Genomic DNA, 22,516 nt, shown 5'->3' with positions numbered 1-22,516 from the left:
TTATTCAAAATTGTTTCTTAGAGTTATTGAAAGTCGCCCATAAACCTCTAGTTAATATCGATAATCATAATATATTTCTTGCACGCAAGAAATCATCTAAAATTTTTGTAAAATATACAAACTTTGAGGTAAAATAAATTGCTACGATATAATGATAACTTTTCAAATTCAAATTTAAACATTTAATTAACATAAATATTAGATTACATCAGTTTGAAATCATTGACAGCTCCGCCAGCATCATTACTAATCGCCTCTTTTCTGTGACGCAGGAACGTTTCTGCAACTTTCTCTTGCAACAAAAATTGGTACAACATGAATCTGAAAAATATACGTAGCGCTTTAATGTTCATTATCGCGATAACTACTATTACCGGTGGCAAATCGCAAAATAATTTCAACATTTCTAGTGATTTCCGTTTATCTATGAACTATACGGTACCGATGCACTACAGCGTAAAACTGGCTTTTATCAATACCAAGATGAACGATTCTAAACCGTCATTTATAATGGATAAATACAATTACTTTTACGGAGATTCCAATGTAATAATTAATATCTTTCAACCGATACAAAATATAACATTACACGCAATAAATATCCATTTGTCTGATGAGGCAAAATTGATAAAAAAAAATGGTTTAATTTATAAATCGGCATATACTACATCTACAACAAATTCTTTAGACCTTTTTTTTAACGACACATTATTCCCCGGTCTTTACAAACTAAAATTGGAATTCTATGGTCAAATATCACATAATAATTCGGAAGGTTTCTTCAGAAATATTCACGTAAATGAACAAGGAAATACAGCGTAAGTAGACGTATAAACGTAAAAAGATACATCGTTACATCGTAATGTTGTCCATAATGTAATTATTCTTTGTACTTTTTACTAATTAATTTCGTAACTAAAAGATTTAAACAATGTTTTATAAAATATGATTAATTATTTAAAGACACTTCAATACACTTGTATGTGCTTCTATAACAATTTTTAATATCAACTATATTACAGTTTAAAGTTTATTATTTTTATACATTTATTAATTATATTTAAACAAGTTATAAAAATTAATAAAATGTGGCAGATGGCTGATCGCAACACACATTCAGACGATTGGTGCCCGACGAATATTTCCCTGTTGGGACGATCCGCAAATAAGGACCACTTTTGACATCTCTATACAGCATCCCAGTAATTCTGTAGCTTTATCCAACATGCCGACACAAGGTTATGGTGTGACTAATGATAATAATAATGATACAACAACATACTTCTTTACTACACCTCCACTATCCACTTATCACATTGCGATTGCAGTGACGAATTACAACTACACTCGCATTAACAGTGATGTTTCTTTGTGGTGCAGAGAATGTGATAGAAAGAATACTTTTAAATTCGCTAAGCGAGTTATAGAAACTGTTACGTCGCATTTGGAATCTGAATTTAAAGATTTAGATAATCGACAACTGGATCATGTTGCAATTCCAAATTTTCCAGAAGATAGCACATCGAAATGGGGACTCATCTTTTATAGGTAATACACAATTTAAAAGACATACGATTCATCAAGTAATAAAATTACTTATATTATTCGAATTTTATTCTTAATCATTTGCATTATTTTTATGCGTAATTATCAATGAATTATAATAAATTAATAAAATAAGTAATAAATATTGTGATATATTAAATATTGCGTAATTTTCTCTAGCTTTCTGGTAAAAAGGTAAAACAAATTTCACATATTATACTTCGAAATTAATTATATACATTTCAAACATTTCACATTTATATCAAAATGTATAAAAAATATACATGTACATTTACCTGTACTACCTTTTCAAATTTGTAATTTAATATTGCAAAATATAACGTTTTAAATTTTACATGTAAATAGATAGATATTTATTTCATTGACAATAATATAATAAATATTATATACATATATATTATAAAGAAATATTTAGTTTATAATTATAAATCTGTTGAAATCCATGGCTCGCAGAATATTTAATACAATTTTTTGTTATGTTTATTAAATTAAAACCAAGTTAAAAACTAAAATTACATTAGTTTAGTATTTATCTAATAAATAACAATATATATAATTAATGTATCGACTAAAGACCATAATACATGCTTACAAAGATTTAATATAACTGGTAAAAATTATAATATCTTTTAGAGAAGAAAACCTTATCTACAATGAGCAGGATCCGATTATGCGCAAAATAGAAGTCGCGCGCTTAATTGCACATAAAATAGCATATCAATGGTTTGGTAATGCAATTAGTTCATCACGATGGTCTTCTTTTTGGCTACATGACGGTCTTGCTACTTTATTCGGAGAAGAAGCTATTGTTAAGGTTTTTATATTTACTATTGCGACAATATTTAACATTTATCTAAAAATTTTCACTCGTTTTTATTTTTATAAACATTGGATGCGAATAAACCTTCAAACTTTTAAAGTGTATTAAGAGAAAGTCAAGTAAAATTATTAATACATTTACACTGTAAATACAAAAGTATCTCGTAAAGAACTTAACCTGCACTAATTAATTCGACATTCAATTTTTTATTTTTATACATAGCAACTTATTTTATTACTCTTTTATTATTCCTAATTTTAATTATATAAAACAAGACAACTTTTTTAGCAAAATGTGCATAATATGTCCGTACTATGATCTAGTGCAGAAACACGCACTAGATTATAGTGCGGACATATATTTTGATCAACACTAAAAGAAAATTTATTATTTGCAAGAAAATAGATTTCTTTAAATTAAATTTCCTTAATTCAAAGAAATAGTAGATTTAAGAAAATATTTTAAACTCAGAAAAATTATTTTCTTAAATCTACCCAATACTTCTTTAAATTAAGGAAACTAAATTCAAAGAAATCTATTTTCTTGCAAATAATAAATTTTTTTTAGCGTAACATTTATAGTGAAACTTTTATTTTTAGACCTTGAATAATTCCGAGATATTGGACTTCTTCATAGTTCAGAATCAATATGAATCTCTTCATTTAGATGATTATTTTAAAATGAATCCTCCACTAATGAATAACCTATCGGAGATCAATTCACTTTTCAGTTTTCCTTGTTGTATCAAAGGTAACATTATGTAAATATTTTAAATTTGCAAAAATAAATATTATTAAATAAAAAGAAAGAATGTAGAAGTAAAATTTAGTTTAAATATTATTTAATAACATTTTATATATCTTTCGTCGTAGTACCTATTGTTTTACGCATGCTCAAAAACGCAATCACCGATAAAGCATTTCGAAGTGGTATCCACACATATCTACACCAGCAGTGAGTAACAATTATATTATGATAATTACTATACAAGCTAGAATAATTTTATTTGTTTACTACTATACAAATAATTTTATTTGTTTACTACTATACAAATACTATACAAATACTATAATAGAAACAAATACACAATGTATAAAAGCAGCCAAAGTTAAAAAAAACTTTTTTCATTTTTTTTTACATTATTTACTATACGTCTGACATTCCAGTTTTATTTCAGTATTTTCCTTTGTTCTGGTCGTGAACAAATTAAATGTATCTCACCATTACTGTTTTGACTCCTACTTTCCATTTTTTATTAAAAATCTTTCCGCATCTTTTTAAGACCTTTATTCACTCTTGTCTACTGACTTCTTTAATTCATACACGGAATTAAATTATTCTTTATATACTGTTATTTAAAAATGTAAATTTAAGTAACTAAAAGTATTTATATTTATTGTAAATTTTCACTGTTGTATTGCGAAATATAATGTATAATAATATAATATACGTACAATATAATGTAAAATTGTATTACGTTCTATTATATACATACACATATAGAGGGGTAAAAATCATACAATGTATAAATTTGCATCTATGCACACGAGTCAATATTTAAAAAAATTTGATACACTACTATATGGCTCCATACACATACATACATACATACATACATACTTATCAATATAGATATACATACATGTATATATGTATATATTTATGCTTATATTTATATTTATATTTAATTAATTATAACGTTTACTGTCAATAACAATATTTTTTTTTAAATTTAGCATGTTTAAGTCAGTGACTTTTTATGAATTCTGGTTAATACAAGTAGTCACAGCTGAGTCGTATGGCTATCACATAACAGACAAGTTCTTAAATTGGATATTATATGAACATTATCCTTTCTTGAAGTGGACACAAAATGGCTCTTTTTACGGAGAATTAGCACAAGCTTCAGATTTCAGTACATTACATTATGGTAATTGGTGGATGCGTATAAATGTAATTGTAAAGTCTTCTTCAGGTCAGAGCTACAAAACAAGGCAAACACTGGAAAGACACGCTTCAATTTTTGCACTCGTTATTCAGGGTGACATGATAATAATCGACATTCAGCAAGCTGGTAAATATTTATCAAGCAATTTATTATGCATGTATGATTATTTTTATATGAGTGTTCGGAATTCCTATCGCTACTTTTTATTCGTCTTTTTTACTTATAAATATTTATGATATTCCACATATTGCATAATAGAGTACATAATAATATTTTGTATAAAATATTATACGTTCCCTCCATTCTGCTTTTTAATGAATATAATACAAACCTTATTATTTACCTCTCTTATTACCTTTTACTTTTACATACTTAAATTTATATAAAGTCATAAAGTACTATATACTTCTCATAAACCTTTATTGCGATATTTTAAGTTATTAGTAAAATGATCAAGAAATAACAAAAATTAAATATGCATAACATGTAATTATTTCCGATATGCCTCATTTGTGTTCTACTATAATACAAAAACAAAAAGAAATTAATTTTAAAATATTCTTATTAATTTATTTAATCGTATATAATTCAATACTTTTGTATTGTACAACAGGATATTATCGGTTTGAATATAGCGATGAAAATTGGCACAAAATTGCACATTATTTGAATTCATCAGAATATAAAAATGTTAGTGCCATCAACCGAGCGAAAATTATTGATGATGCATGTTATTTCACGATTGCACGGAAATTCAATATCAGACGTGCGATGGATATTCTTACGTTCTGGAAAATCACAAATTACTTACGTCAAGAGACAAATTATGTAGCGTGGTATCCTATGTTCAAAATGTTTGAATATCTATCGACTCTGATTCCATTTAGTGAACACACAATTGGTACCTTTATTAAGGTAAACAGCATAGATTTTAATTAATAAAGGATAATAATTAGTTGGCATCATTGTCCTCTGTCATTATATCGTCATGTGTAATTTCTATAGAAGATGAAATATATCCGAATGACAAGATTCAACTATGATTTTATTTTAAGATAAAGAACAAGAAATTGATAGTAAAAAATTATTTCTTGTTTCTTGTATTACACGTCGCATATTAACTAAATCCTTTTAAATTAATATTAATTTTAAAAGTTTTTATATAAAGAATATTAATCTCACGCGCGTACATATTATGTTTCTTATAATAACACATAAATATAAAATTTACGTTATTTTAGCAAAAACTTAAAGAATTGTTGGTTGGCCCCTTTGAGATACTAATTGTAAGTTCGGAACATTTACCGGAGAACGATCTTACTATATGTTTAAAACAAGAAATCTTTAAGTGGGCATGTACACTCCGACACAGTCCGTGTTTGGAAATGGCTCAAAGAAAGTTACTAATGCATTACAAAAATCCTGCAAGCATGTAAGTGTCTGTATATTTATCGCTATAATTAAAGCACATTTCTTGTATTTCGCGCCGTACTTGATTAATTTTCTCACCGAAAAACGAACATCAAGCAAGGTTTCTATATGTATGTAATATATGTTCTTATTTCTTTTCTCAAATTAATAGAAATTCACCAGAGTGGAAGGAATGGGCGTTTTGTAAAGGTTTACTAAAAGCTAATATATCTGTGTGGAACATCGTAAAATACAGATGGATGAAGAATAAACAATATGAACTTTTACCATACTTAGCTTGTACTCGAGATCCTTCTATCATTTTGGAATACCTACCGTATGTGTTGTGGAATCCTATGACATATGAAACCCAAGATACTGCAATTATCCGCTCTTATATAAACATTTTTCATACATTTGTTGCGAAGCATGCTAACAACTATTTCATCTTCACGAATGTTTTATTGAATCTCAAGCGAATAAAACCCAAGTAATTATATTTTTTTATAAATAAGCATTGCTTTTAATAATACATTCGCTTTTACAAATGTAATTAAAAACGTCTCTATTGCTTTTATAGAGAGATTAGTATAATTGTAGCATTAACGGATATCATTAACCATGTGTATTCTGAAAAGCACCTCAATGAGGTAAGTAAAATGAAACCAAATATATAATACACACACACACACACACACACACACACACACGCGCCCGCGCCCGCGCGTGTGAGCACGCATGCAAATGAGAGGAAGAGAGGGTGTACCTACATATGAGTTTGTTAAGACGTATATTTGTGTGTGTATGTGCGTGTATGTGTGTGGGGGAAGGGCGTGGATATGAAGAGAAATTTGCTCTTTGTCTAAACTCTAAATATATGAATACGTGTATATGCATGTTTGCAAAAATACCGTATGCACGTGCATTTTAACATTGAAAACAAAAAATTGTTGTACAACAATATGCTAAATTCAACCATTACTGCGGAGTAACCGTAAATTATTTATTAAACGTAAAAATTAAATTTTGTTTCAGATACTCATTCATTTGGAACAACAAAAATATATAACTGATGACCAACAAATTTCAGAAATTCAACACAAGATACAAATACGTTTATCTCAAATTAGAGATCAAATAGATTATTTTCAATTTTTAGTTTGATTATTTTACAGTTTGAAAAACCATATATTTACATATTTTGATGTGTAGTATCTCGAATTATTTAAAAACGATAACGCGTGCTGATCTATTGTGCCCAAATATCTTTTTCAATTTTGAATATTTTGTTATATTATGTTTTTTTTATTCGTTCCTATAATGATAAAGCTTATATCCTTTTCATTATATGTCTTGTATCTATATGTCGTTTATATCTTTAGGTATGCGTTATTTTAGCATATTATTAGTTTCAAAATATTAATATTACTATTGTTCTTGTATGATTTGATATTTCATATTATATTAATATTGTTAATGTCCTAAAACTTACATAAAGAGTGCATGTTAATTATAATTAATAATAAACTTTTTATAATTATCTTACGTCTCCCTCTCTCCCTCCCTCTCTCCCTCCCTCTCTCCCTCTCTTCTTCTTTTCCCCCTCCCCCCCCTCTCTCTTATTCCTCTCGAAAACAATAAGTGTTCCTTACACAATTTACATTATAAGTTACCTTATTCGAGTTTACTTGTTAAGTATAATTTTTAAAATCTTGAGAATCCGAGACACTGACAATAAATGGCATATATCCTCGCACATTTCATATGATATCAATCGCGTAGAATTACTCATCCTGTAAGATACAGTAACAAAATTAATTAATTCCTCCCAAGAAATAGTTTTGTTGGATTATGGCTTTAGAGACGTCATCGGGGTAAAACTTCCGAATAGCCCCTAAATTTAATGAAACTTGTGAAAAAAGCTGCTGGAAATTCATTTCTCATTGGTCAAGAGACGTAATCGCAATCACAGTCGCGGCCGCGAGCCGCTAAAAGCGACAGAGGAAGCTTCATGACAAGAGAAAGACGCTTTCGAACTATAGATTAATAATAAATGAATATTTTTGCCTTACTAAATAGATGAGTCTACCATATACTAAAAATATGAATACTGAAAATATTAGCGAGGCCCCGTACGCAAGGTAGAACGTTCCATTCACTTGGCGTGTATAAGGATTTGTATATCTATTAAATCTTCGCCTCACTAAATAGATGAGTCTACAATATACTAAAAATAGATACAGAAAAGATTAGCAAGACCCCAAGGTAGGGCGTTGCCCCTCTCCCCACAACCACCCTCACTGCCAACGCCTGTTTCACGACAGCTAGGTGCTTTGCCCCCACATCCCCATCTAGGGCCTCTGTCACGCAATAATGTTTCAAATTCGCACACTTCTTGCATACGCATGTGATTACAGAGAAATCGGTGTGGGGTAGGGCCTATTTTAACCTACACCACTCAAGTTTCATCAAAATTCAACCACTAGATTGTCTATAAATTCCCACACAGCAAAATATATCTGAGATATAGCCAGATTCGGATTGTTTTATTGGCTATAACGAATAAATTTGAGTTGATCTTTATAAAATATAAGAGCTAACTATGAATCGGCCATATATTCGACTGCAATGTTACAGAGATGTCTTTTTCAAAGATATAATGTGATATCGAGTAATAATGTCATGTAGATATTCTGTGAATATCTGAAAATAAGATATCTCAGATTTGACTTGAAATTGTAGACATAAAATCTCAGATATATTTGGCTGTGTGGATTAGAATAAAAATTTTGAATTTTTTTCGCCAATTTCTCCGTTCCTATTTGTTTCCGTACAAAATTCTTTATAGTATAAACGTGTTTTCTAATGGTCAACAATTGCTGCAAGTTTCATCAAATTCGGAGGTAAGGGCTATTCGGAAGTTGAGCCATTAAATGTGTTTTTAATTTATGTTATAAATATTTATAGAAATAATAACTGTAAGTAATAATAAATATTACCGAAAATATCAAATAAATATTTATACTAAATATAAAAATAATGCTCCCCTACAATTTATTTTAAAAATATTATAATCTTTATTCACATAAAAGAAAATATTCAAATATAAAATATTTTATTTTCTTTTAATTTTTCTTGACTATATACATATATCACAATATATATATATATATATATATATATATATATATATCACAAGTTTTGTTTTTCCTGATTATATATCTTGACTATTATACTACATATTTTATGACTATAATACTATACAGAGTGTTTGATTGATGTATATCGTTAAAAAAAATCGAATATTTTACATAAAAAACTAAGTCAAAAAGTCCTTTACAGTTTTTTAATATCTTTAATATTAAGCGAGAGAAGTTAAAGTTTGAATAATTTCTCAAATTAAGTACCTATTGAGGTGCATGTCTAATACATATTCCGTGAATAAGAAAAAGATTGCCTCAAAATCTCAAAATTGAATACTTGTGTACAGCTTCAAAGCCAAAAAGACACTTCTTAAAATATGTTAATAAACTGTGATATAAAAAATAAATTTTGTTACATCTTTAGGTTATTTTTTTTAATTAAGCAAATTCTATACAAGTGCATAGACATGGAGCAAGTAGGGAAATCTGCAGTCCTGTCGAGTGTCCTGTCTTTAATCGAATTACCGAGCGCGTGGCTCGTAAAGCTTTATTGTAAAGCTTTATTTAAGAAATTATTCAAATTTTAAATTGCAATATCCCGCTTAATATTAAAAATGTCCAAAAACTGTAAAGGACTTTTTGAATCAGTTTTTTATATAGAATATGCGATTTTTTTCATTACATTGATCAATTGTTTAATACTACCTCTACTTAAATGAGCTTGTAAGGCACGCTGCGAACCCATGTGGCACCTCGTTTCGCGTGGAAAGTATATGCGTGAACTATTTCGACATATATATTAGTCATTTATGCCTTCCAATACTCAAAATAGCTGCTATATTTTCTAAACTTTTTTTTGTTAATAACTTTTTAACGAATAACGAGCGACGGCTAAAACCTTCTAAAGGTCACTCGGGGCCATGACCTTGACAACATATATCAAGGTCATTGAAATCGGTGAAGTCGCCCTTAATCTAGACATTTACCTAAATGTCAGAGTAACATTTGAATATTTTCTGTAACGTTTTTAAAATATTTTAACAACATTCAGAAAAATCATATTACGAAATAATATTTTTCAAATATGTGTATAATATTAAAAAACGTTTAAAAAATACACAAAGTCAATATTTCTAAACGTTAATTTAATATATGTTCCTTGTTTACTGGGGTAGGATAAATAATACATAAGCAGTCGATATCAATCGATAATGTTATTTATATATTTACTAACGAAATTTGGTGAGGACGCCGCAGCCACATGAAAACTTGAAATAAACGATAACAAAGCCAAAAAATATTCAGAGACTGATTGTGAGATGAAGTCTTGCGGACATTTTGTTTATATATTCTAGCGGTAATTTTCCCTGCATTATATAATGTTCTACTTTGAGTTTATGATTCAAGCTAACGACTTATTTTTATATTCACTCAAATATCTTCTCTATCATGTCCATGCTGCCGCTATCGAATTATAATCATGATAATATTAGAATGAATTTAAAAACATTTAATTACAACAAATAATTCGGGTTTAACATTTTTTTTTATTAAGTGGTATCCATAATTAATGTAGAGAATCTAAGCCAATTTTTAGTACTTTTTGAATTAAAAAAAAAACCTAAATTTGAGAAAGTTATAGCTAGCTAAAGTTTCTTTGATGACGGCAACTTCAAAGGGTATGACGTCATTTCTTATATAATGCTGATTCTTATATAAGAAATGACGTCACAGCACATTTTCGTGTACTATATTTTCTTCAATTTTGAAGATATTGCAAAAATTCAAAAAGTTTACAAAGAAAGTATGCCATTATCTATCAGACCGCTTAATAAAAAAAATTTATGTTAAAACCGAATTATACATATGTTTAAAAACATTTTTTTTTTTTTTTATTACATAAATCTTCGCTTTTTTTACTATTTTTAGTTTTCTATCCAAATACATTATAGAATAATTTCATTTTTGGACTGAAAGGAAGAAATATTTGTCGAACAATTGTTTCAGTTAATCGGCGAGATCACCCTTCGCCGAAGTTCGTGAATTTCTATATATGTATATTATCAGAAATTAACGGTAACGTCTTTACGTGTAAGTTTTTGTTTTGTTTTACACTCGTCTTTATCTAACTTTAAAAATAAGACGTCATAAAGTATAAAATCTAAATACGAGAATAAATTAATGAGATTCATGCAACGGACTCCTCTTGAAAAATCATTGAAAAATAGGGGACCCTTTCTTCAATACTTTGAAAATTCGCTGATTTGAAGATCCGTGACGTCAGTTTCACGTAATTCAAAGGGCCAACTGTTTTCGATCATTAACAAAAATCAACGAGAAACAGATCCTGTAAAATGGTATCAATTGATTAAAAAGAAATAGAATGACAAATGTGTCAACCCTCGTCACATCGTCAGACTTCACTGCTCGACTATCTCTCCAAGACTGAGTTTCTTTTAAACGACCTAAATGTCAGGATCTACCTAAACAGCACCGGGAGTCAGGGAATTTGTTGATTGGGCTGTGCCTGGTGAGCGGAAAATGCCGGTAAAGAGAATAGTGTGATCAGCCTTGTTGTAGATCAGGTAAACAAACGGGTGGTTGGCGTTGAAGATGGCGGGTTCGGTGGGCCGGCTGGAGCGGAAGGTAAAGATCGCGGTGGCCGCGGCTGCAGTAGTACCCTCCTCCGTGACCTCGATACGAGCACGATGTACGGCATCACCGAGGTGCAGAGTCTGCTCGCCGTCCGCGACAAAGCCGCGCAGATCGGCCACGTTGAGTGTCACCAGTTCACCGGCGCCTAGAGCGTGCAGCAGCTGACTAATTGGCAGCTCTCGCTCGAACTCGAAACGCGGCAGGCTGACCTCGACCTCGCGCGGCGGTAACCCATCGTCCAGCAATTCGCGTAGTTCCCGCGACCCCTTCTCCGTCGCCAGACGTTCCACCAATTGACGGATGCCGTCCTGCGGCTCGTTGGAAGGATTTTGTACAGACCGTGCGGTGGAGAACGGAGGGAGCAGCACGAACATCGAAATCTCATTACCTTTGTAAGGTAATTCCAAGATATATGCACCTAGCTCTTCAGAGACAGCTGAAAAGAAGAAACTAAGATTAGAAAAAAAAATAGATGAATGAAGGTCGAATTAAGTCGCGATGTACAGAAGGCGTCATTAATACCTTCCACCTGAAGCATAGTACATGTAACGTGCACTATAGAAATCCCCAGAACACAGCTAGGAAGGCATTAATGACGCCGTCTGTACGAAATGTCAGATTTATTATAAGATCGATGTTTAAGCATTTACCTAATGCTTTTGACGTTTATCAAAATTGGAGACCGTGTTTATAATCTCATTTCAATATTTCACATTTTTATAAAGATATCCAATATTATAATTTACACATAAATTTGAATAAATCTTTTACAAAGTAAAATATAAAAAATATTTCGTTTATATTTAATTAAAAAAGTCAAGTGTATAGATAAGTCAATGAGATAAAGTCCGAATGTATATAATGACGTTTACTTACCGTGATTGAAGTTCCCTTTCTGACGCATGAAAGTGGTGACAGAGTTTTGCGTGCCGGAGGCATAGAAGATGTCGCGTTTAGAGTTCTTCGGGTCGAAACGATTGGCCCAGAGGCCCTTAAAATAGACCGCGTTTACCAGAACGAGATCGGTATCTTCCGCAATGCTGCTCGGCGGCAGGAGATCGCGAATGTGACCTTTTGTCATATTGCTGACCCAATTATTGATCTGATTTCTCACTTCGGTAGGATTCGTACTGAAATCTGTTACTTGCAACTGATCCCCGAAGAAATCGAGCATACATTCGCGCAGCCTCTTGGAATTCGTAATCCAAAACCTATTAGCAATTTTGTAATCGTAGGAATCTGCGGATCCATTCATCTGAAATGAATAATATCAAGGATAAAGAAATCATTTTCTTCCAAGATTTCCGAGAATTTCCGTGCGAAATCGCTGAGGTAATATCCAGACAGCATCATATAAAAAAATCGAGACATAAGACCTCTTAAAATTAAATGTCTTAAAGACACCTTATGTCTCAATTTTGCGTTCTGTCTGAGTAAGTTCTTACAAACTTTATTTGTACATCACATTCATACAAGCATGACTTTAAAAAAATTTCCATCCTCGAAATAATAAATTTCAAAAATGTCTAAATTACTTCATAAACTCACTAAATTATTTTATTCAAATTAAATAGAATCCAAAACAAATATTTTATCTGTGCAAAACATAATTTAAATTTCTTGTTCTAAGTTCCGTTTTTAAAGAACCTGCTGCGATATATTTCAGTTTTTAATCTTGAATTTTTTCTTTCTTTGTTTTACTTAAAAATATATTTGGCTTGCTCTAGCACAATGCCATAATTAAGATTAGTTGTATACGACATATGTAAATTAAAATAACACTTAAGAAGGACCAAAATCAATAATTGAAACGTCATGAGATATACAAATAAACGATTTTTGCCAGTTAGTGTCGAATATAATTTTCCTTGTTAAAAATATATTTCCATTTTCGTTATTTTTTAATAAATCCTCTGTAATAACAAATATCTTTCGACCCACCATACTTCGATATTACACCATAATTCAGGCGCATTACAGATCCTTTAATATGTAAACTTGAAATTTATTTCCACCTTTCTTATCGGTTTCTTTACGCGGAAATCTCTACGTTACGTCATTCAAATTCGTCCATGCAATTAAGCATTTCGCTGAACAAGACAAGACAATCTTAAAAGTCGGCCAAGGGGATTCGCGATTCTCGAACAGCAACCTTCAGGACCTTGAGGATCCGAACGCGATTTACCTCCCGGCGTTGATGTGAGGATAAACTGCGCGATGGTCACCTTGACATACCTCCGGCGACGACGAAGTAAATCACGCAATCGCGCCGGAATCACTCACCTGAGAACGCATTTGATTGAGCGATCTCTCGATGGCATAGTAACGTTGAACGTCAACTTTCGAGAGTTCATTTGGAATGTGGAGGGCCTGCTTCAGGGATTCCTCGGTGGTACCGCGAGCGCCGAAGTACGCCAGGCTCAAGGCCTGGTGTATGCTGTGCGGGCTGAAGAAGATGTTGTCCTTCGACTCGATCAACGCGGTCTTCTTCAGACTGTCGAGCGCGAAGTCAAATCGGGCATCCGTTAACGACACCCTCGACGTTGGGTCCATTACCGAGGGGACATCATCTCCTGTTAAACATTGCGCCGAAATCATGCTGATCGCCGACAGCAACGGTATCGCCTGCAAAAATGAAAATAGAAATAAGAGAAAGAAAAATATTCCCAGTGAACATAATGTGTCACATCGAGGAAATAAGACGTCTTAAAGACGTCATTAAGACGTCTCTAAGACGTCATATCTCCCGATTTGAGACAGGCGTGTTGCCTGGATTGTAACTTTACTTCAGCGATGTTACATGTTATTAAATAAAATATGTTTTAATAAAATATGTTAATATTTACATATAAAGATTGGATTCTAATCAACGTTATGTAACGACGTGTTCTTCATGACAACAATAATAATATCCCAGGCAGCACCATGCCCAAAATCAGGACATAAGACGTCTTAAAGATGTCTTAACAACGTGTCTTGAAGATGTACGTCTTATGTTCCGATTTTGGATATGTTTGCTGTCTGATGGGATATTATTATCGTCTGGGATGTTTTACGAAGCAAGCCGCTTTAGGAGGTTGATTATACAATACAAAATGAAGCTAATCGGGATCTCTCGAAAGGTTTAATCTCCAAAGGAGAAATCTCTCGAAGACTTCCGTATTATAGCGACAGCGAGTAATATCGAATTCAATTTGTTTATACTCGACGGCGATTTACCAAATTTACACACGTATATCCGAACATAAAAAGATCTCACGCGTGCATGAAACGCACGCGCTGACATCATTCCCTGGAATATTCGATCGAGAGAAAAAAAAACTTTCTCGCACGGCGGAGAAAGCGGTGACGACGAGGAATCGTGCGCGTTTGATGCAGAAGACGTCGACGGAAGGAATCTGGGCCTCCGGTACTTTTTTTATCGTTTTGCAACATGCACGATGCTCCTCGCGACAATGGCCTATAATTTAAGGCCGTGGCACACAGAAAAACTTAAGCAGTAAAACTCAAGCAGTAAGCAAATCAGCCAATCACAGTCAAGAACTTAAGGCACGACCCTAAGCGGTAACGAATCTACACCGTTGATTTCCTTACTGCTTTAAGTTTTTCTATGTACCACGGCTTTTATGCGAATTTCTAGACCGTATCGCTCGCCACGCGATTGCTATATCGCCGGTCGCTTCATCGCGGCTGATTGCAAGTTGTTTAGCGATAACTAATTCCGAATAGAGGACCCCAATCATTTAAAGATCAAGGATTCATCCAAAGATTAAAATAATGTTTTCTTTACTTTTTCTGTTTTTTTCACGAGGTATAATAGGTAGAATGGTAAGCATTCTTTTCGCAATCACTATAATCGGTCCATCTTGCGTATACTTGAATTCCAGGAGGCATCTCTGTTTGAAATGACATAAGCCCCGCGCGATTCCTTCGCAACTTCCTTCCTCAGGGAGGGGCATGTTTCCTCGGTTCGTTACTTTCCTGCGCAATTGCGGCGAAATTGCGACCGGATCGGAAATCGGAGGCTAACGGCGAGTGAAAGCAGCCGGTGAAGCTAGTACCATGACATCATAGGGCATCCTGCTTTCATGACTAAAATTAAGGTGTGACGAAAACTCTCGGTTGACAAAAGCGGTATTTTCAATGACGACTTGTGACTTTCCCGGTAACGCGTGATATAAATTTTACGAGATAATTAATAAGCGGTAATGTATATAATGTAATTTCCAATTTGTGTGTTGGTGAGACTACAATCATAATTCTTACCTTCCTTGAATAAATTCTAGAATTAGGATTAAAATTCAAATAAAAATCGGAATTCGTAAATTAAAACTAGATTTTTAAAATTAAAATAAAACAATTAAAATTGGAATTAAAACAAAAATTCCAATAAAACCGTAACCTGAATTAAAATTAAATAAATTTGTGAACGTACATATACACAGCAATGCTTACGAGTTGTATCTGCCCCGAAAATGGTGAGCATTTAAAAGTAAAGACGTAGTAGAAATCAGAAAAGAGGTGAATTGAAATTAGAAGTGAAAAATGAGAATTCGCTTAAATAAAAATTAAAAATGACGAGGACAGTGAATTAAGGCTAGAATTGCAATTTAATTTTAAAGATCTCTCTGACTTATAATTAGAATTTAATGAGATCGATAGTGCGATTAGGCAATGAAATGCCACGTAAGTTCTTTGTTCGCATTGTACGATGATCGTTATCATGATGATCACGTATCGTGTATACAATTCATGACAAGCGTGCTCGCTTACAATCTGCCTCGCTCTCAAGCTCAAACTCTTCTTTTTTTTTTCCTTTTGTTCGTTCGCTCGAGATCAAATAGCTCGGGGTAATTGCTCGTGACGTAAGGATTTATGAATGATCAAGCAGTGCGAACGCGACAGGGGAATTCCGTGAGAAGCGTAAGAACGGCGCATAGTTTCTTCCTTACGTACTTAAACATTTTAAGGCGTAAAGGTCTGAAATAGCCGTAGACACGTTTGTCCAATTGAGTCATTACAGGTCATAAAACCATAATACAGAGAATTTTAGTTAATTAAGTGGGCGGCTAACTTTGACAAGCAAAAAATTTATCTTTTTTTATCAAATTAAATATTTAAGAAATAAAAAACTGCGTATTTGAAACTTCGGTACATGATTCTATGTTCTTTTATTTTAAGAAAAAAATTATTAAATTATTAATCATTAAATAATTAATAATAACGGGAGTTATTGGTAATAATGGGAAGCAGTTCAGCAGCTGGTGATGGACATAAAATTTCGAAAACGACTCCAACGATGTCTTTCAAACATTTTTCATAAGTTTGTTGAAACAATATTTAAAATGTGTCGGAAACAGAATTTTGAAAAAAATTCTTTAAATAAATAAAAAATATTTTAGTTGCAAAACAAGTATAAAATTGCATTTTCTTTAATAAAATTGAAAATAATTTTTTTTTTTTATTTGCTTTTTAACACATTTTAGAGACACTTTTCTAGGTTATGAATCTGTTTTTTAATTTTGTGTTTTAGATTTTTTTGTTACTCCGGAATCACGTCCACCACCAGCTACTGAACGGAAAGAACTATTTTCCTTTATTACCAATAACTCCCGTCATTATTAATATTTTTTAAAATAACCATAAAAGAACATAGAATTATGGCCAAAGTTTCAAATATTTATAAAAGTCTCAGTCACAAGTCTCCGAATTCTAAATCTAGAATCGTTAAGAAAACAGTTCTTATTGATTCAGCAGTTCGTATAGATTTGTTGATTTTGAAGAACAACGATTTTGAAGGACAACGTTCATATAAAATTATTTAAAAAAATAAGAAAAATAGAACTGCATGACATTTATTGTTCCTTTCATCTAAAGAAACATAAAAATTTCTTGCGATTAAACATATTTACGAAATAATATACAAATAATTTTCTGGAAAACGTTAAAATGAAAACATCTGAAAATTACAAACTCAAAATTACAATAAAAAATTTATGAGTAAAGTCAATATTTGTCCTGAAACGAAAAAAAACGTTGCCTTTAATTAAGATTTTTATTATTATAGCTTAATAGTATTCAATGTCAACAGACAACCAAATATGCTTAACATTAAATGCATACTGAAAATACGAAATATTAGTTAGAGGATTCTGCCTGATGATATCACGCCATCATTTCCATTGTTTTTATTGTAAAAAATGCTTGATCTACGTCGAGTATTGAATATATGCGTGTACCAGTATGTTTGTGGATATCAAGAGAGATTATAACATTATTATATAAATATCTGACGTCGTTCGAGATAAAACGAAATAAAAATAGACCGTGTTCTAGCATTAATAACATTGTTTACATACGGGAGAACTTCTCTCATCGAACATCTGAAAATTATCATTACAAATTTACTCCGTTTCTAAAATCACCGATCAATTTTGAATCAGTTTTGTGTATTAAATATTAATAATTACTATAATTGTATTAAAATTAATTATACTAGAAATTTTATGTTATTAATCGGAAAAATAAGAAATTTGACATTTTTAATAAACCGTCCAACATTTCTCCAAAAATTTAAAAATTAAAAACGTTTTTAAACTCAAGGTTGATAACTTTTTTAAATATATATAATTATATCTCTCTCTCGCTGGAAATTAATTCAGAATTTTTTTCTCGAAGGGGAGAAAACACTCGCGAATCTTTCGATAAGACTTATCGCGGTTGAACTTCCGACCAGGCTGGCAATCAAGGGTCATTGCAGGATGGAGTACAACGACACACGATACTCACGATCATCGAGAGCCAATCTCCGATGCTAACAACACATGAATAATATTCCAACGAATTTCGCAGCATGAAAGATCGTCTCCTCATACATCTTCTCAGCAAATAACGGACTTTACGAAACGAGATGAATGGAATGTCAGAAGAAAAACGGATGAATGTGTTGACACTCACCGTGAGGAACAACATTGTTCGACACTCTCTCGGAGCTTCAGGAAAACGGCAAATCAACGTGTCGATTAATTGGTGGGACTAGTGTTGGACGTCCGAACGACGATCGAGAAGAGGCAGAACTGACTTAAGTCCAAGCGATCAGGAAGAGACGCCAGAGGAGAATGCCTTTGAGTAACCCCACTCTTCCCCACTACTGGTTTGTCACGTTTGCGTGGAAAACGTCACGACGTACACGACAAGTTGGGGATCCAGGCTCGGATTACACGAAGAAAAATCGAGGAAATCTGACAAAGATGCATTTAAAGAAATTTTGCAAAAATTTTAAGAAAAATTTGGGAATTATTAAGACTCAAAATTGTACTTAAATATATATATATGTAAATTAAAGAAAGCTTTTCTACATATATAATTTTAACGTGCGTTCACACTAGAATTACCTGCAGAGATTAATCCAGATTTAGTTCTACCGAAGAAATTTTAGAAAAGAAAAGAGAAAAAGAGAAAGAAAATTAATAAAATTAATTATCTATGAAATTTCAATAAAAGTCAGGGAAAATTTCAGAAATTAAAATGTTTTAAAAATGAGGAATAAATTATTAAAAAATGTCAAACGGGTCATTTCATAGTTCTAATGTTAAATCTATTCGCTTGGTTCATTTTTTTTTTTAAGTAAAAAACGGACGTGTACACATCTAACATATGTAGTGAAATGTGAGCAATCTTCCTGATCTTTATTTCAGTCAAGCATTTCCTTTCCACCACGACCCTGAACATGTTTATGTACATATACCTTTCGTACGAACCTATCATTACGTTCTCGTCTCTTGGAAATGTCCATCATAATCCGAGTTTATTGTCAGAAAAATCCCCACTGCCTTTAAAAAGGCATTGTAGTCCTTCGAGCCTTTTACTTCTCGGAAAATCTCCGAAGATCTTTATCTTCGTTAGCGCAGTAAAAATTAATTCCTTTAACGATCCGAGAAATGCGTTTTAAACCACTAAGATTTTTCAAAATTGAAATTTTTTAGAGACTATGTGCGTCAAATTTTCTCTTCATTGACGCGACATTCTCTTATCAATCCTCGCGTCGAGAATTTTTATTGAATTTACCGAAATTTATCAAATCTAAGAAAGATTATTTAGTTTATAATAAATTTGCCATAAATTCTACAAATTAATTTATTCTGGCAAATTCGAAAATTCCTCTCACAATTTTTCTCTGTATGCGACTGTTACATATGGGTCAAGACTAGCAAGTCAATTGGCCTGATAAGCGATTAAGTGCATGCATGTACGTTTAAGGCTACCGGCACCTGACTATATTGGATTATTATGTCAGAAGCGGAGAATCATATAAATATTTTTTGCTTTAAAAAGAAACCTTTGCACGTCAAGCTAAATAATTCATCTCTTCGCTTGACATCATTTACGATCGATGACAAAATTTACCGAAAGTTCTCTTTACAGTTGTTCTTTAGGTAATTGTGTACATCGAGGTCACCTTGGATGACCTTGATATTTAGTATGTTGTCAAGGTCACCCTCCTGAGTAACCTTCAGAAGGTTTTAGCCCGCGCTCGTTGTTTATTCAAAAGTTATTAACAAAAAAATTTGAGAAATGTAGCAGTTATTTTGAGTATTAAAAGGCATAAATGACTAATATATGTCGAAATAGTACATGCATGAACAAAGAAAAGTTTTTTAAAGCAGTAAATCGTTGTTTTCAGCTCTACCATCCACGAGTCCACGCGTATTCTGTGAAATTATTATACGATGTTCATAGAACAACAATTGTAGACCCCGTTTCGAGCCGAAAGCAACGATTCGCTGCTTTAATAACTGCTTTAATAACTAATTCGCTGCTAAAATAACTTTTGAATAAACAAAGAGCGCGAGTTAAAACCTTCTGAAGGTCACTCAGGAGGGTGACCTTGACAACATACTAAAATATCAAGGTCATCCAAGGTGACCCCTCGAGATGTACATAAATTACCGTTCTTTATTATAAAATACCTACACATGTACTCAATCTACATGTGTTCCACATTAAAAAGAGAAGTTGAATGAAATTTGCAATTATTATTATCCACATACCAAAAGAAAAATAAAACGTGCATGATATGCAACGATGTCACGTTCTAATTGCGGCATGTTGACTGATTGTCAAACAAACGTATTCTTTGAAATAATGTCACTTGCTCTCATTAAAGGCTCCGCATTAACTCACTGAGCTTACCTCATTATTGTCGCAGCAAACAAGACATTTAATCTTTCCAGCAAATAGCTATTATTTCTTTACGGGAAGAGCTTGACTATTTATAAGACGTTAATAAATAATAGATGATCTTTTTAATGTGTGAAATAAAAGTGGATTATATTGTTGCAAATTATATTCCCGTTGCAAAAGAAAAAAAATTTGTTACTGAAAGAGAAAGAGCATCGCTTTGTTCTTAATAGCTTAAATATTAGATATTTTAAATAAAAGACGTATGTTTTTCTGTCTAATAAAATTGAACAGACCGTTATTTTGCTTAAATTTAATATGACACCGCGCTGAATTATGGGGTACGCAATCTTCCCCGCCGAGTAAGTCTAATCTTACCTGAAGGTAAATCATCGTGATTACTGCACGGGTTTATCACAGAAATTTCTGTTGATAAGAACGTCTTAATAATAGCGTCTTGTAACGAAGCGCATCTGCGACTATTTTTGCGTATCGCCGTCGATGGCTTTATACATATGCAGTGGACATGGCATTCACATGAGCATTCCCGTTTACACACGTGTTTACACATCTGTATGCACTTTCGGCACGGATCTGGGAAAATCCCAGTCGAATCAGCACAACATCCATCCTCAATGGACCGCAGCTTTTATTGGAAAAAGATGATTGAAAGGAGATACTTGTTCGCACAAATATTGGATAACAATGTAAATGCTAACTGCGCAGAAGAGCTTTGGAAAACCCAGAGAAGGTATTTACCAACGTTGATTCAAACAACGACAGAAACTTGACTAATGAATAAAATAATTCATATAGTATCAATAGTATCAATAGTATCAATAGTAAATACAATTTCTTACAATTGAATTATTTTATTCATTAGTCAAGTTTCTGTCGTTGTTTGAATCAACGTTGGTATATATATATATATATATACTAGCATGCCCCGCCGGGCTTCGCCCCGGAGAACATGTGTATTAAGACACGCACAAGAGTAGAGGGCTCTCTATCTCTAGAGAGAAGAGTAGAGAGAGAGAGAGAGAGAGAGAGAGAGAGAGAGAGAGAGAGAGAGAGAGAGAGAGAGAGAGAGAGAGAGAGAGAGAGAGAGAGCGAGAGAGAGAGAGAGAGAGAGGAGGAGAGAGAGAGAGAGAGAAGAGAGAGAGAGACCGCAGAAGAGAGAGAGAGAGCGAGAGAGAGAGAGAGAGAGAGCATCGAGAGAGAGAGAGAGAGAGAGAGAGAGAGAGAAGGAGAAAGAGGCGAGAGAGAGAGAGAGAGAGAGAGAGAGGGAAAAAGAAGGGAGAGAAAAGAAGAGAGAGAACAAGGGAGAGAAGAGAGAGAGAGAGGCTATCGAGAGAATAGAGAGAGAGAGAGGAGAGAGAGCGAGAGAGGAGAGAGATCTCGAGAGAGAGATAGAAAGCGAAGAAACGAGCAGAGAGAAGAGAGACAAGAGAGAGAGAGAGAAAGAGAGCGAAAACACGAGAGGAATCGGATTTCAACAGCTCTCTCAATCTCCTCCCCCCTCCTCTCTCTCGACCTCTCTCTCTCTACCCCCTCTCTCTCCTCTCTCATGTCCGTTTCGCGTATATAAACAGCCAGGCTACGATGTGTTCCGACGCCGCCTTATAGGAATTAAATAGCAAATTAATAATCCACATGTCCTCGACGTTAGTCGGCTCCGATAGACATCGGCGACCACCCCGACGAGCGTGGGGTACATAAGACTCGATAGTTCTCAGATACTAACAGAATCGTTCGCATTCGGTATTGGCGCGTCAGACGATCGACGACTATTTA

The 22,516-nt window shown here is 32.8% G+C and overlaps 2 protein-coding genes across 3 annotated transcripts; one reads left to right on the top strand and one right to left on the bottom strand.

Annotated features, from left to right (window-relative positions):
- The first annotated feature begins 315 nt into the window (after positions 1-315).
- LOC139821413 (aminopeptidase N-like) lies at positions 316-7,325 on the top strand. The gene is made up of 11 exons (XM_071792417.1): positions 316-546; positions 1,088-1,548; positions 2,200-2,380; positions 2,986-3,136; positions 3,259-3,340; positions 4,123-4,567; positions 4,827-5,249; positions 5,576-5,766; positions 5,917-6,234; positions 6,325-6,394; positions 6,780-7,325. Exons 1-11 carry the CDS (start codon positions 316-318, stop codon positions 6,906-6,908), a joined length of 2,682 nt encoding a protein of 893 aa, XP_071648518.1. The 3' UTR covers positions 6,909-7,325.
- A 2,761-nt stretch (positions 7,326-10,086) lies between these two features.
- Positions 10,087-21,229, bottom strand: LOC139821690 (serine protease inhibitor 88Ea). 2 transcript variants are annotated; one of them, XM_071792929.1, is made up of 4 exons: positions 21,101-21,229; positions 13,826-14,167; positions 12,419-12,797; positions 10,087-11,978 (listed from the first exon to the last, which is right to left on the bottom strand). In XM_071792929.1, the coding sequence occupies exons 1-4, from the start codon at positions 21,113-21,115 to the stop codon at positions 11,371-11,373; spliced, it is 1,344 nt and encodes a 447-aa protein (XP_071649030.1). In that variant the 5' UTR covers positions 21,116-21,229; the 3' UTR covers positions 10,087-11,370. The 2 variants fall into 2 exon arrangements, with proteins under 2 accessions (XP_071649030.1, XP_071649029.1); XM_071792928.1 differs by lacking the exon at positions 21,101-21,229 and adding an exon at positions 18,500-18,658.
- Between the last annotated feature and the right edge of the window lie 1,287 nt (positions 21,230-22,516).

The sequence above is a fragment of the Temnothorax longispinosus genome, chromosome 11, assembly GCF_030848805.1.
Source record: "Temnothorax longispinosus isolate EJ_2023e chromosome 11, Tlon_JGU_v1, whole genome shotgun sequence".
Taxonomy (NCBI): Eukaryota; Metazoa; Arthropoda; class Insecta; order Hymenoptera; family Formicidae; genus Temnothorax; species Temnothorax longispinosus.
Note: the sequence above shows the minus strand (reverse complement) of the source record. Positions and strands in the feature narration are given on the sequence as shown.

Bases quoted from the DNA above. Each gene is read 5' to 3' on its own strand.
- LOC139821690 (XM_071792929.1), bottom strand. The intron at 12,798-13,825 runs GTGAGTGATTCC...TATTCATTTCAG, and splicing joins TCAATCAAATGCGTTCTCAG to ATGAATGGATCCGCAGATTC. The intron at 11,979-12,418 runs GTAAGTAAACGT...TCTTCTTTTCAG, and splicing joins GAAAGGGAACTTCAATCACG to CTGTCTCTGAAGAGCTAGGT.
- LOC139821413 (XM_071792417.1), top strand. From the start codon at position 316: ATGAATCTGAAAAATATACGTAGCGCTTTAATGTTCATTATCGCGATA. The intron at 1,549-2,199 runs GTAATACACAAT...AATATCTTTTAG, and splicing joins TGGGGACTCATCTTTTATAG to AGAAGAAAACCTTATCTACA. The intron at 4,568-4,826 runs TGATATTCCACA...TAACATGTAATT, and splicing joins TTTTTACTTATAAATATTTA to ATTTCCGATATGCCTCATTT.